This window comes from Periophthalmus magnuspinnatus, chromosome 22 (genome assembly GCF_009829125.3).
Source record: "Periophthalmus magnuspinnatus isolate fPerMag1 chromosome 22, fPerMag1.2.pri, whole genome shotgun sequence".
In the NCBI taxonomy this organism is placed as follows: Eukaryota; Metazoa; Chordata; class Actinopteri; order Gobiiformes; family Gobiidae; genus Periophthalmus; species Periophthalmus magnuspinnatus.
Window position 1 is genome coordinate 17,074,534 of NC_047147.1, and position 15,937 is coordinate 17,090,470.

General features: G+C 40.1%; 2 protein-coding genes across 2 annotated transcripts in view; one reads left to right on the forward strand and one right to left on the reverse strand.

The window, feature by feature from the left end:
• The window catches only part of LOC117390089 (intraflagellar transport protein 43 homolog A), a gene marked incomplete at its 5' end in the record, with an annotated part of 15,773 nt that extends 10,624 nt beyond the window's left edge, over positions 1–5,149 (reverse strand). The window contains one exon of the mRNA XM_055231292.1: positions 5,051–5,149. Coding sequence (XP_055087267.1) covers positions 5,051–5,149 — 99 coding nt within the window. The remainder of the gene's footprint in view (positions 1–5,050) is intronic.
• Positions 5,150–5,759: 610 nt separating this feature from the next.
• tgfb3 (transforming growth factor, beta 3) lies at positions 5,760–15,092 on the forward strand. The gene is made up of 7 exons (XM_033988056.2): positions 5,760–6,499; positions 10,396–10,559; positions 11,688–11,817; positions 11,928–12,035; positions 13,007–13,154; positions 13,834–13,987; positions 14,337–15,092. The coding sequence occupies exons 1-7, from the start codon at positions 6,157–6,159 to the stop codon at positions 14,493–14,495; spliced, it is 1,206 nt and encodes a 401-aa protein (XP_033843947.1). The 5' UTR covers positions 5,760–6,156; the 3' UTR covers positions 14,496–15,092.
• The last annotated feature ends 845 nt before the right edge of the window (positions 15,093–15,937 follow it).

The window sequence follows — 15,937 nt, forward strand, 5'->3', positions numbered from 1 at the left end:
TGCTAGGTTCCAAAATTAGGGCGAAGGGCCCGCCTTGGAGATGAGTCTTCATCTGAGGAGCATCGCCATGGAAGAAAGTTATCAGACTCTGTATCAGCAGGAGAGGTATTTAGTGATAATTAAAATATTGACATGCACTCCTTTCCTTAAAAAAAACAAAACTTATCTGTTTATTTGTTCACCCCATACATGATGTAAACTCAAGGATGAAGAAGAGGTAGGAATTGTGAGTGGTGACTGCTGCTTGGCTTTGCTGAAACTCCAGATAACTTTATTGATACTTTGTGGTGGCATTACACTTGTGGTGTTCTACATGGATTGCTATGGTGGAATGTTCCGCAGTTACGATGGTGACATAATGCACATATTAACAAACACTGTCAAAAAAGTTTTAAGGTAGTCTGAAAACTCAAGAAGAAATACAAAATGGATTTAAACAACATATTTTCAGGAGCCAGTGATCAATGCAAGTTTTCATGGTCTAGTTTAGGAGTTTGATTTAAAGGTGAGAGGGAATAACTGAAAAACTGTTGGCTAATTCTTACTAGCTTGTGAATGAATTGTATGCACGAGAGACTTGTTTAACAGCTCAAATCAGCTCACTTGTTTTAGTTCCAACTAAGTTAGCTCATGCTGTGTTAAACTAAAGGTCAGATCTTCTGGCTGAGCAAAGCCTACAGTTAGCATCACACTCCTAGGGAATGTTGATCATATCAGCTGCAAAGTAAATATTTTATGCATATGTGTTGTTAACACACACACACACACACACACACACACACACACACACCTACACACACACGTATTATATATTATATAATATATTTGTATATTATATAAATATATTTTGAATTTAATTTTCTCTCAAAAGTCTCAAAAGCCTGTTTTCCATACAATCTAATTCTTAGTCATCACAGTGTCAAAATAGAACTCATTCTTATTCTGAGCAAAACTGAAAGACTTTCATTGACGTTCAACTTTTGAGAGGAACTATATATTGCTGACAATAAGCAACAATAAGTTTATAAATATAAGCAATTTTTCACAATTCAGGCTATAAGGTTAATTTCATTTGATACATTCTGAAGCTTTGTAAACTTCAAGGCTTAAGCACTCTGAATTGAAACACATTTTTAATAAACAACCACTAAACAATTCCACAGTAATGTTTGTATTCATGACATCAACCATTCCGACTAAATTGGCGGAACTGTAAAAAGGACATAATTCCCAAAGCAACAATCCTTGCTATGCTTTTACTTTAGGCCAATCTTTCCAAATTAGGCCAACTTCCCTAATGTATGAAGCATTATTCTCGCGCCCTCTGTGACCTGCTGTGCACATGCAATACATTTTTCCATCATGTCCTGTGACTGCAGGGTTTATTTACAGTCTTCGTTTATCAAGGCTGGCCTCATCTTCCTAAAATACCCAACTGATTTGTCGCATTCCTGACGTCCTTTTAAACAAAGAGTCACTCGCTTTTATGGGCTGCTAGGGTTTGTCCACCATAAGTTCTTTGCCCCAGAGACTGTCACAGAATCCCAAATTAGAAAACTACGAGGGCTGAGCTAATTGCTTTTACAGCCATTAGCTTTTTACTACAACTGTGAAGTTCATATTTGGTCACTACGGACTGGTGGGCCAGATGTGTTTTGTTTTATAGGGCACATTGGGGCTTCTTGATATTTGCACTTTATTATTAGACAATTATTAAATCATTTTTTGTCCTTGTATATTGTCCAAAATCTTTATTGAACTTTCTCTCTGTACATTGGGCTGTGCCTTTTAGTGTGCAGTTATTCCTGTACTCTATCTAACAATTTGGCCTTTGTTTTGGTCCACTATGCAACTTTTCTGGTGGAGGATCTGCTATCTGCTTGTCTCTATGGAAATGATATTCATGGGTTTCAAGTGATATTCTGAAGACTTTTGCCCATCCAAAAGATATTAAGATTTGTCTTTGCTATGGCAATGGTATTAGATTAGCATTATTTTGAAACCTATGGATTGTTTTGCCTAGAATGTTCCCCCATATTGCATTAAATGTATACCTTGTGTTTATTCAGTTTCAGTTGAATTACTCAAAAATGCCTCACAACATGCTTTCTTACTGTGAGTGGGCTCACCTCTCCACAGATCTGACCTGTTAACTGTCACCTGCTTATCTCTGTGGAGGTAGGTGTGGGACATTCAAGGCAAAGCTGTGTGTGCGTGTGTATGTATATATATATATATATATATATATATTATATATATATATATATAATATATATATATATATATATATATATATATATATATATATATATATATATATATATATACATACACACGCACACACAGCTTTGCCTTGAATGTCCCACACCTACCTCCACAGAGATAAGCAGGTGACAGTTAACAGGTCAGATCTGTGGAGAGGTGAGCCCACTCACAGTAAGAAAGCATGTTGTGAGGCATTTTTGAGTAATTCAACTGAAACTGAATAAACACAAGGTATACATTTAATGCAATATGGGGGAACATTCTAGGCAAAACAATCCATAGGTTTCAAAATAATGCTAATCTAATACCATTGCCATAGCAAAGACAAATCTTAATATCTTTTGGATGGGCAAAAGTCTTCAGAATATCACTTGAAACCCATGAATATCATTTCCATAGAGACAAGCAGATAGCAGATCCTCCACCAGAAAAGTTGCATAGTGGACCAAAACAAAGGCCAAATTGTTAGATAGAGTACAGGAATAACTGCACACTAAAAGGCACAGCCCAATGTACAGAGAGAAAGTTCAATAAAGATTTTGGACAATATACAAGGACAAAAAATGATTTAATAATTGTCTAATAATAAAGTGCAAATATCAAGAAGCCCCAATGTGCCCTATAAAACAAAACACATCTGGCCCACCAGTCCGTAGTGACCAAATATGAACTTCACAGTTGTAGTAAAAAGCTAATGGCTGTAAAAGCAATTAGCTCAGCCCTCGTAGTTTTCTAATTTGGGATTCTGTGACAGTCTCTGGGGCAAAGAACTTATGGTGGACAAACCCTAGCAGCCCATAAAAGCGAGTGACTCTTTGTTTAAAAGGACGTCAGGAATGCGACAAATCAGTTGGGTATTTTAGGAAGATGAGGCCAGCCTTGATAAACGAAGACTGTAAATAAACCCTGCAGTCACAGGACATGATGGAAAAATGTATTGCATGTGCACAGCAGGTCACAGAGGGCGCGAGAATAATGCTTCATACATTAGGGAAGTTGGCCTAATTTGGAAAGATTGGCCTAAAGTAAAAGCATAGCAAGGATTGTTGCTTTGGGAATTATGTCCTTTTTACAGTTCCGCCAATTTAGTCGGAATGGTTGATGTCATGAATACAAACATTACTGTGGAATTGTTTAGTGTTGTTTATTAAAAATGTGTTTCAATTCAGAGTGCTTAAGCCTTGAAGTTTACAAAGCTTCAGAATGTATCAAATGAAATTAACCTTATAGCCTGAATTGTGAAAAATTGCTTATATTTATAAACTTATTGTTGCTTATTGTCAGCAATATATAGTTCCTCTCAAAAGTTGAACGTCAATGAAAGTCTTTCAGTTTTGCTCAGAATAAGAATGAGTTCTATTTTGACACTGTGATGACTAAGAATTAGATTGTATGGAAAACAGGCTTTTGAGACTTTTGAGAGAAAATTAAATTCAAAATATATTTATATAATATACAATATATATTATATAATATATAATACGTGTGTGTGTAGGTGTGTGTGTGTGTGTGTGTGTGTGTGTGTGTGTGTGTGTTAAACAACACATATGCATAAAATATTTACTTTGCAGCTGATATGATCAACATTCCCTAGGAGTGTGATGCTAACTGTAGGCTTTGCTCAGCCAGAAGATCTGACCTTTAGTTTAACACAGCATGAGCTAACTTAGTTGGAACTAAAACAAGTGAGCTGATTTGAGCTGTTAAACAAGTCTCTCGTGCATACAATTCATTCACAAGCTAGTAAGAATTAGCCAACAGTTTTTCAGTTATTCCCTCTCACCTTTAAATCAAACTCCTAAACTAGACCATGAAAACTTGCATTGATCACTGGCTCCTGAAAATATGTTGTTTAAATCCATTTTGTATTTCTTCTTGAGTTTTCAGACTACCTTAAAACTTTTTTGACAGTGTTTGTTAATATGTGCATTATGTCACCATCGTAACTGCGGAACATTCCACCATAGCAATCCATGTAGAAACACCACAAGTGTAATGCCACCACAAAGTATCAATAAAGTTATCTGGAGTTTCAGCAAAGCCAAGCAGCAGTCACCACTCACAATTCCTACCTCTTCTTCATCCTTGAGTTTACATCATGTATGGGGTGAACAAATAAACAGATACGTTTTGTTTTTTTTAAGGAAAGGAGTGCATGTCAATATTTTAATTATCACTAAATACCTCTCCTGCTGATACAGAGTCTGATAACTTTCTTCCATGGCGATGCTCCCAGATGAAGACTCATCTCCTCCAAGGCGGGCCCTTCGCCCTAATTTTGGAAACCTAGCAAAATATGTATAAAAAATGTCCCTGTTTAAGTGACACAAAGCCAAATTTAATGTATTGTATACTTGCATTGAAAGTAAATGTCTATCAAGCAAGCCACACAGAGCATTTGTTCATGAGTGAATGCAAAGAATTTTAGGCAAATTTAACAGCTACATCAGTACTGAAACATATACAATATTACCACATTTGGCATAATGACTTCAACTTTCTGTCCTACATATCATATGCAAAATTACATATTGATACATTTTGTACTGATTTCAGTACTGATTGTACTGATATAAAACGTTCAATTGAAATGTATGTTAGATAAAAATCTAGTGATCAAACTAACGCTTTGACGTTCTACTGCACTTACGCTGGAGCTAGCGCTTTTAGCAACTCTAGCTGCATTAAGGGACGCGTTAGCAGCGACTTTCTCTCAACACAGAAACATTCTAACAGTGAGTTCTTTCTTCTGCTCTTAACCTTTGCCATCACAAAACGTACTTACATTCTTCACAGCGACAGAGTCTGACAACTGCAGTGTGTCTTTCCATTTGTTTGAATGTGTGTGGTAGGCTAGGCCTAGATTAGCACAGCAGCTTCTGGGTTCAGTCACGCGTCACATAGCAAACGTTCTCTATGGCAACGCCAAACTCTTTAGAGACGTCAGATGATGGATTTTTCGCATATCAGTTTCATTAAAATGTAAATAATAATAAGTTAATATGTCTTAATTAAAACATACCCAGACAAATAACATCTCATGTTTTTTTTTCTTTTTTTCTGCAGCAGTACTCATCTGGTCCCTGAACCTTTTATGTTTAGCCACTAGATGTTACTGTTGGCCCGTTTTTACACAGTGGCGTACCGCCCACCAACCATTGTATTTCTACAGTCACTAAACTTAGAAACTATTATTTTTGTGTGTGTAGGGTCACTTGATTAAATACATTTCATGAATATAGACTATATCAGTGGTTATTGACCAAAGGAATTAGACTTTCATGTTATTTTCCAATTCATCACGTGTATTTAGTAATTTTGTGACCCATTGCCTACTGCTGCACATGGAGTAATGTAGACGAAGGTTTTATGATAAAAAACTTATTTTATGGCATTTAAACTGTATTACGCTGTGGATGTAATTGCCGTGCCATAGCCACTCCCACCAAAACGTCACAGTGTGTGGATAAAAAGAGTGAGTGAAAGCGCACAGTGCCCGAGCGCGTGAGGCTGATGTGGAGGAGCCCAGGAAAGAGGCGCACTGACTCCATGCGCACAAGTGGATGAGCCGCCTATGCAATTGAGAGTGCGCTTAAAGGAGCAATATACCGGGGGACTAAAGTGACGCTGTACCAAAGGGAATGAAGAGAAGCATCGCGAGGTCTAATAACGAGCTGAGCGTATTTCTCACTATGGCACGGATTTGCGCTCGTACAAATGCACCTTTTTGCGAAGATGACATAAGCACTTGACAAAAAATGGGATTCCTCCGAGAGCCGAACTCACTAACGACCTGAATGAGTAAACAGAGACTGGATTCAGATTGTGGCTCAGTTTGGGAGTCTCTGCCTTGACAATCCACGATTGTGAGTGAACAGCAGTTGCCTAAATATGAATCTGCGTAAAGCACTTCTCCTTTTCCTCTTCCTAAATAGTGTGACAATGACTCTAACCCTTTCTACCTGCACCACTGTGGACATTGACCACATCAAGAAAAAGAGAGTGGAAGCAGTGCGGGGACAGATTCTCAGTAAACTGCGGCTGACAAGTCCGCCTCAGACCACTGGTCCAAGTCAGGTACCATACCAGGTTCTCGCCCTCTATAACAGCACCAAGGAGCTTATTGAGGAGCTGGGACGGGACAAGCAGCAGAGTTGTGGCCAGGATAACACGGAGACTGAGTACTATGCAAAAGAGATTTACAAGTTCAACATGATCAATGGTCCTGAGCACAGTAAGTACACCCCTCTTTTTTTGCCCCATGCGTAATGGGGTAAACGTTTGGACACAACTGCCCACATAGCCCAATTTAGCCTGCATTTGATACAATATAACAAGGAGTTAAGTTATCCATCTGGAAAATAAAAGGTAGGCTATGTGTTTTCCACTGTACTGCCTCCTCCTCAGTTGGGCAACTTTTACGCAAACGTGCATTCGTGGCGCGCCATGCAAAGGAGAAAGTAAAATAATAAATTGGAATGAGCGCTATTCCTTGTATTCCTTGATACATACCTCACACCAAAGCCATGGGAACTCCAGCCTAAAGTCTGACACATTCCTCTAAAAGGAAAATTCTCAGGCAGTTAAGTCTACTATGTTGCCAACTCCAATACCTCATTTCCATTTTCTGACTGTGAGTTTCCCAATATTTTTTCCACTGTTATAAAATTATATCCCTCACAATTACTCTCTAATAGCAAAAAGCTGAGACTGTATTTTGATCTAATTCTCTTGTCCAGTAATATTGGTATTTCCTTGTATAAAATATGCTCCACTGATTGTTCCAAAAAGAGAAACAGTAGCTGACTGACTGAATCTCCAGAGAAAGTGGAGTGGAGGAGTTGGACTGGTGCCTATTCACGGTCAGTGGCTGATTAGCTCATGGCATTTGAAATCAACAGGTGTTTATGCTGTGCCCTGACACTAAACAGAGTCTCCAGCCTAAGCCCTGAATCAAATGTGTTTCACAGCTCCCACAAAGTGCTTCTGACATTCAAAATACACAGTTCGGGTTGATCCCCTGGTCAGAGGTAGCCAGAGCGCCCAAAACAAACACAGGCCCCTAAGGAGTGGGATCACTGATGGCCACGTGCCCAGGGACATCACATACAGTAGGTCGCACTGTAGGCCTTTACAGGGACATTCACTTTGCTCACTACTGACTACCGGTCACTGCCAGAAGTAAAAATTAACACTTCTTTTTTCCGTTATGTAATTTTTCTATGAGTGATTTTAGTGTGCAGCAACATAATGTCTGTCACCTTGATAATTTTGCAGTTCGCTTCATTTTCATTCCTGCTGGATATAATGACTTTTACATGCACTGTTTTTTGGAAGGTGGAGTGTTCGGGAATCCAGTCAAGTTTAGCTTCTTTTTTTTTCTTTTTTTTTTTCTTTTTTTCTTTTCTTTTTTTTTACCCCAGTTAAAAAGTTAAACAGAAGGTCTTCATCCCTGAAATATTACAGATGCAATTCAAAGTGCAATTAAATGAGCAATATCTCAGACAGCACAATGATCTGGAGGTGAACCCAAAGGTTAAGTAATTTGTATCCCCACTTTTGGAGCACTGCTTGTAAAAAGTTTTGGGCTTTAGTGAAACCTTGGACTTAAAGTTGGGTCAGTAAAATGTGGGGTCATTTGATGAAGACAGACTATGATCTTTGGGAGAAAAGTGGGCTGATGTCATCAGGATAACAAGACACAGCTCTTTGGCCTGTGAAACACCCTCACTACCAAACCTTTGAACTATAATAGTCTATTTCTTTACCATTACCAAAATTTTAAAAGTTAGTTAGTCCGGACAAAAACAGGCTACAACTGGATGCAAGGTGCAGTAACTAACAACATTCTAGGGTCCTCAAAGTTTGAACAGAGGTAATCAAAAATATGATTTCAACAATTCCATACAAAAATCCAACATAAAGGATTGGAAAGGGGATAGAACACTTCAATTGCTGTTAATCTGAAACAAATGGTTGTTAGGACTTTTTCTTTATCACAGTTTTGGATCTCAAGTCTCCGGTATATCAGGACTTCCAGGGCAAAGGAGTTTCTAGCTTGTAGAATTTAAAAAAAATACACAACAATAAAGACAAAAGAAACACTTCCAGACCTACTTCACTTAACTATGAATAGGGTTGTCTGACCAGACATGTTAAGAGGTAAAATATATGCAGTTTTTACGGAATAATAAAGCATAAAAAGCCAAGCTCCATAATAAAATGACATTTTGTGGGTCATTCAACTAAGGCTTTTCCAAATAAAATAGATCTTATGAATGGGCTAAAGTTCTCAAAAAGTCCTTGAAAAGAGGAGGAAAGCGAGCATGTGACTGAAACCCTCAGAGTGGCTCCTCTAGCCTGCTGTCTGACTCTGCTTACTTTGTTGATTTGGACCCACCAAAGCTGACATCAAAAATAGCCTTTAGAGCAGAGGCTGAAGCAGAGGCTGAAGCAGAGGCTGAAGCAGAGGCTGAAGCAGAGGCTGAAGCAGAGGCTGAAGCAGAGGGAGAAGGAGAGGTGATTCCTGGGGAGCAGTGGTGGAGGAGGCAGCATGCCAGGCGCGTGTCAGGGTGGGACTGTGGTCTACAACATCAGGGCGAACCACAATAACCTCAGTCTGTCTTCCAACCTCATTGCACTGCTTCTTAATCTCCTCTTTATAGACTATCTATGTTGTAATTAATTGAGTGATAATATGAAAATGGGATCAACTGGGCATCATTTTCTTGCTTTGGCTTTTAACAGTGTCTATAAATACACTTTTGCAAGCATGTAAAAGTAAACGCCTCAAAATAAAACAGTTTAATTGAGCCAAGTCAGTAGTAATTACAGCCATTTTCATTTATTTACTTGTATAATCTTGTAACTAGATGTCATATTTAGCAAAGATGACTCATGCAGTATTGACATACATTAAACTATCTCAACAATTTAACATTGTGGTCAGCCAAAATAGCAGGAGTCAAGCAATCAGTTCAGGCATTTCAGTCACAAACTTTGGTATCCAATCATCAGCGTGGAACAAATTGCCTACAATATTAGACTTGGCAAAAACAAACCATAATGCAAAATCCACCTAAACCATTGCAATGGGGAATAAATGAGGTCATCCAAAATGAAACCAAAGACCAGATTAGAATTTCAAATCTCCCCTTGAAGTGGGGGGCTTTCCACTTACTGTTCATTTGGAGAGGGTGGGTGTGAGCAAGGGCATACCAAGGGAGGACAAGGCTACTACTCCTTATAGATTATGTGGAAACGCTGGACAGATATCAGACTGTCTGCAAACGCTGAAGGTCAGCTATAAATAGGGAAACCTGGATATAATCATGGAAATCTAACATAATGGCTGGGAGAAAATTGAAATTATGGGTCAAACTAAGTACAGATACTTTGAGAGGTTCTTGCAAGACACAGGAACAACTCACCCCAAGCTGCAGTGCCCCTGTCTACCGCTGGGAACTGCGAGGCCCCATAATAAACCTGAAAGTCACACCAATAAATTAGGTATATCTTGGCTGTAAATAATGTTTCCACTGCGCTCATAAAAATCTGCTTGTTTTCCACTTCACTGCATGTGCTAGGCCAGTTAATAAACACACTATTCAACACTACTGTATGAGAAAGCTGCCAGGAAGTTTTACCGAAAGAATCACAATGTGGCTATCAGTTGATTAGGGTAAAGGTCACTGCTCCCACACAATATGTTAAAAGATACTGTATGCTCCCTGATATTATTGTTCATGAGCTCAGTGGACTGCCTGTCACAATAGTGTGGAGCTGGTTGCTCAGACATGCTGCTGGACTGAGTAAGTGATGCCATGTGTTTCCAGCTACAACACTTGGTCCCCGGAAGCACAGTGATTTGGTCTGATTTCTCAGAACACCTGTCGGCTGTGGGGCTAGAAGGAGCTGTCTGTGTTCCACTGTCCACCACATGCGACATTTGGTTTTCATTTCATCACTTTAACTTGTTGCAAACAGGCAAGCTAAAGCATAAGCAGATGCTCTGTGTTTGGCTTCATATTTTAAAATTTTACTATTAAGCCATGAAATTGATTTGCAACAGAAAACCAGTGGGATAGCATGTGAAATGGCCTGCATTAATTTGAGTTACTGTTTTCACAGATGACCTCACCTACTGCCCTAAAGGAATCACCTCCAGGGTTTTCCGCTTCAATGTGTCCATCATGGAGAAGAACTCCACCAACCTGTTCCGGGCGGAGTTCCGCGCTCTGAGGGTCCCCAATCCTGCCGCTAAGAGGAACGAGCAGAGGATCGAGCTGTACCAGGTGTGTGAGCCAACTCATTTCCACTGTTAGTGCTCCACAGTGGGGGGCCAATTGCTCAGTTACTCTCAGTATGGGCTGTGCAGGTCAGGGAGGAGAGTGAAAACATTTATATTTGGGTGTCCAAGCAATTCGCTCCTCCTGATCATTATTCCATGTGTGTACAGTCGAATGGATTCCACATTAGGATGGATCTAAGAGCTTGAACAGCCGTCTTAAAGAAACTTGAGCTCACCATTCGTCAGTTTCTTCTCTCTGAGTTGTCAATCTTAGAGCCTATCTTTTTGAGATCATCATTGGTCTACATCAGGACCCCTGAATTCATTTGTTTATTCTTTAACTTATTCTTTACCTAATAAAAGTATGCCAGATGTCAGTGCTTGGCATATCAAAGATGAATATATTTTTTCAAGTTTCCTCATTAATCTCCTGTGAGAGACTAGGAGTAATGATCAGGTTCCAACATTTCCTGCCAGGGAGACAAGCATCTTGGGGCTGCATACCGCCTCTGAGGCTGAATGCAGCCTGTCAGAGCCTCAGATTGTTTCCAGGGGCCAGGAGGAGATAGGGCAGGGTCGCCCAATGGCCCAGGCAGTAAACAGAGCTGCACTCGCCCCCTCAGTCTGCACTCTGCAGACTGGAGCTGATTGGCAAAGGGCTGACACTGGCAGCGCTCTGGCCCCTCAGTCCCACAGGAAGACAGATTAGATGCTGACATTGTTCAGGATCCTGGCTATCCTAACAGAGCAGTGGGGCACCTCCATACGATAAACAGCTTTATTCAGGGAAATGCTAGTCTGGTCACTTGCATTTTTGTCTTTGTGGAAAGCTGTGGTCTCAGCACATTAACAGCAGAGATATCTGCTTTCTGAACTCTGTGACCCTACATTTGAAGCCACTGTGGGACCCACTGGTGTGAAGGACAATCAGGTTGTCATTGGCAGGAGGGTAACACGCAGGCATTAACTCACAAAAAAGGGATATCAACACAGGGAGTCACTTTTTCCATGATGAGGAGACGTTTGGCCCAGGGTGTCCCGGAGACTCTGGCTCTAGACAGACAGCTCTGGTTCACTGTGGAACACAAAGTTTATGCAGCTGGCTCACATTTTCAACCATTCTTTCTCACAGATCCTTCAGAAAGACGACCCCAAAGCCAAGCAGCGCTACATTGGGGGCAAGAACGTCCTGACCAAGGGGACACCCGAGTGGGTCTCCTTCGACGTGACCGACACAGTGAGGGAGTGGCTCATGTATAGACGTGAGTGTGTTCATATCATCGTTCAGTCATTACATTACTCCACGCTTCATTTACAACTGACCTCAAGGAGCTAAGGAGCATCTAAAGACCCTCTGCTTGTGTCTGTGCAGAGACTAACCTGGGCCTGGAGATCAGCGTCCACTGTCCCTGCCACACTTTTAGACCCAACGGGGACATCATTGAGAACGCCAACGAGGTACTGGAGGTCAAGTTCAAAGGTGAGAATCCATCCATGTCTGTACAAATGGCAAAATAACATAAAACTAAACACAATCAGTGTTTCCTTGTGTTGAACAGGTTACTTTTTCTGTCCCTATGCAGACATAGACCCATGGAAATCAGTGGTATCCTGATTATAAGGCAAATATAAGGCAAATCAGACAACGGTACAATTTAAAGAGCAGTGTAAATGTGCAGTGACGATTGTTCCTGGATAGCCTCCATGCACTCATACTGTTCTGTTCCATGCTGTTCTGAGTTGTGTTTACTTTTGTGTCACCTGATTGGATCAAATGGGCATAATGTTGTTTTAACATGTTTTAATTTCTTCTCAAGAGTGACAGAGGATTGTTTCAGCATGTACCATATTTTTCTTTACATATTCAAGTTAAACAACCAATATCAAATGTGAGTAATGTGAACATTTCATAATTTCACATTCAAATGCAGGAGATTTATAAGTACCATTCTCCTAGTATTAATTCTCCTAGCTTATACTGTATTAATCGTATTATAGTAGTACTTTTTATAAGCTCAGTCGGAAAAGTCCTTAGGCCTGTCATCAGAGTGTGTTTCATGCTGTGATCCACAGACTTTCTTTATGGTAAGATAATGGATTTCCTTTTTTATGAAGAAGAAAAGACACTGAGCATGGGAATACAATTGCTCTGGTATCTCACTTAGTGCTGAGGCCCTGGGGCCTGGGAACACTGTAGAATAGACCAGCCACAAGGAATGTGCCGCAACGGCGCTCAGACGTTTGGCCCTGAATTAAAGAGGGCCGGACAAATCCAGAAGCAGCATCTCTCCGGAGATATCCACTGCTTTAGCTATCAGGGCCAGAGTGGATGAGCAGACCCTGGTGTTGAGGAGGGAGGTGAGAAGCACAGGGAGGGACCATAAGAGAGGAGGAGAAAGATCCATTTATAGTCTACACTGTATTGATGGGCTCTTAACCTGTTACTGGCAGGTATGGATGAAGATCTGAGCCATCACAAGGAGCAGAAGGAGCAGCTCTACCCCCACCTCATCCTCATGATGCTGCCACCGCATCGACTGGACACTCAGTCCTCATCGCGAAGACGCAAGAGGGCACTGGACACCAATTACTGCTTCAAGTGAGCCACAGTTCTCTGGAAGAAAACTTTTATCAAACTGCTCTCTTTGCCCTCAGTGTTGCCAGATATTTTGATTAAGGTTTAATTATACATTCCTTTCTTTCATATTTTCCACTATATTTCTGCTTGGGACAAGCACAAAAATTGCTCTTGCGTGTAAATGGGGTTGATATCTTATGTATAATCCAGTCAGGCAATAATTCTTCTATATAATTATACTGGCTCTAATCTCAGTCTTTTTACTAAGGAATGGAATCTGTGTGACAATCATGTATGTCAGTCGTGTAAGAAAATGTTGAGTTATTTGCTTGGAAAAACAGTGGAATCATCTTTCCAACTGAACTGTAACATGACACGGAAACTTATTTGAGATGCCAAGGGGGTACCAAGCCATAGAATATGCTTGTTAATCATGTCAAAGAGCATGACAGAGGTATTAGAGATACAAGTTGGGATCTGTCCCAGCACTTGCCAGCAGTACCTGGTCCTCCACGCTGTCTGCTTGGCTCTGGGGATCCTCTGTCAGCCTGACAAGTCAGAAACCTGGGCTGACTCCAGGAGGGAAAATAAGGGCACACCTAAGAGTGGAATTCTCTCTCATCTCTGGATCTGAGGCCACAGGGAGCAAATGTACACAGGTCTGACTTCTGAGTGTAATCCTGTCTTCTCTCCTTTGCAGTAATTATGAGGAGAACTGCTGTGTGCGACCACTATATATTAATTTCCGCCAGGACTTGGGCTGGAGGTGGATTCATCAGCCTGAAGGGTACTACGCCAACTTCTGCTCGGGGCCCTGTCCCTACCTACGCAGCTCTGACACAACCCACAGCACAGTAAGTCAAAGAGCAAACATACTGAAATTCTGACCATTTTAGAGACATTTTAGTCAATTTCTGATGGGGTTAAATTAATAAATGCAATGATCTGTTTGGACAACAAGTCAATTTCATGCATTTTTTTAAATCAATTGATGATTTTCATTTAAGGGGGAAAAAATACTACCTCTTTGTATAGATGGATCAGCATAATGCAAATGATTTCATAAATTGCAGGGCTACTTTACTTGTAACCCACAACATCCTATATGCTGGAATGATAATCATGGTACTGAATAATTTAAAAACACTGTCTGAAATACTCTTTGTAAGCTCTTGACTCACCACTCTTGTATCCTTCTCACAGCTGCTGAGCCTGTACAACACTCTGAACCCAGAGGCATCAGCGTCTCCCTGCTGTGTCCCTCAGGACCTGGAGCCCCTTACCATCCTCTACTATGTGGGTCGCTCGCCCAAAGTAGAGCAGCTGTCCAACATGGTGGTCAAGTCCTGCAAGTGCAGCTAGAGACAGTGAGAGACTCAGACTGGGACAACTCAGGAGCTGGCAGCATGGGTTTGAATACTCAACGCTGCTTCTAGAAAACGTACAAGGACTCTTTAATCCATCGACAAGAAGCAGGCTGAAAATGAGGCATTCACCCAATGAAGACAATTACCACTTCACTGAAACGTAGACCTCTTGAACTTGAGACTTTTAACATTAGTGTTATTATAATATGATGGTGTCATTGTAAAAAGAAACTGAACACGCATGAAAAGAAGGTACAATTAAAACTATTAAGAGACAACTGTATGTCCTTGCTGGAAATGAACGCTGTACTGTCACACTGTTCATTGAAATGCTGTCAGATAGAAGTAAGGTGTTAGAGAGACAAAATAAGACATGCTGGAAAAAACAAGCCTTTATTCAAAGTAGTATTTCCATGGTTATGTTTACCTCTTGAATACAACAGGACCCAGGGATGTTCTTTAGCAAGTGAAGCCTTCTGTTTTATCAACATTGTATGTCACTAAGTGAACACTTAACTAGAACACAAAGTGTAAATGTTTTATTATTACCCTTGAAAACACTTTTTTTAATTAAATGGACTGTTGGATAGTATTAAGTTTTTATGTTGATATTTCAAAATCCTAAATGTGACTTCATTTTCAGCAGAGATGGATGGTCACCTTTACTCTACTGTTAAGTATTCATGTTGTTGCTACAATTCTCAGAATGGCTATACAAATTGTGCATGCTGCAGAAAACAGTCCTTGTTCATGCAAGATGCACATCAATAGCACTGCATGCATCTGCAAAAACACAGTATGGCTAAAACTGAACTGAAATACTGCCTAGCTACTACAAATGTTACAAAAACACAGAAGTGGGAAACAACAAAATACCTTTACTCAATATATGCAGAGGTTGATGTTTATGGGATTTCTGTTACTGAAATAATTCTCTCAATGAGTAAAAATACACCTTGGTAAATAAGTGGGCTGGTTGCAGTCACTATTGCTACTTTCAAAAGTACAGTTTACTTAAGTAAACTCAACATTCAATACTGTTTACTCAGTATTATTGAGTAGAACTACTGCTATTTGATTCAGACTATTTTGCAGTAATATTTATATCACATATTAAGTACAGTAGCCTTTAAAAAGCGTTAAACAGCACAGATTACACCAGGTATTTCGTAAGTGGAATTCATGCTTAAAGTTCAAGTAATATTCAAGTAACATATGCCACCAATATGTAACATAGACACATTTTTCCATTAAAAGGCCCTGAGTCAGCTATTTTCATGGTCCCAAGCAGTACTCTCCTAGCTGTGCAGAATCAGTGCAGAATCAGTGCTCTACGCTTTAGCTTGGAGCCGATGATGTCACCAAAAGTACATGGTAAATAAATACTTGCAACAGCACAAAAACAAAAATACAATTACAACAATTTGATCCCGACTA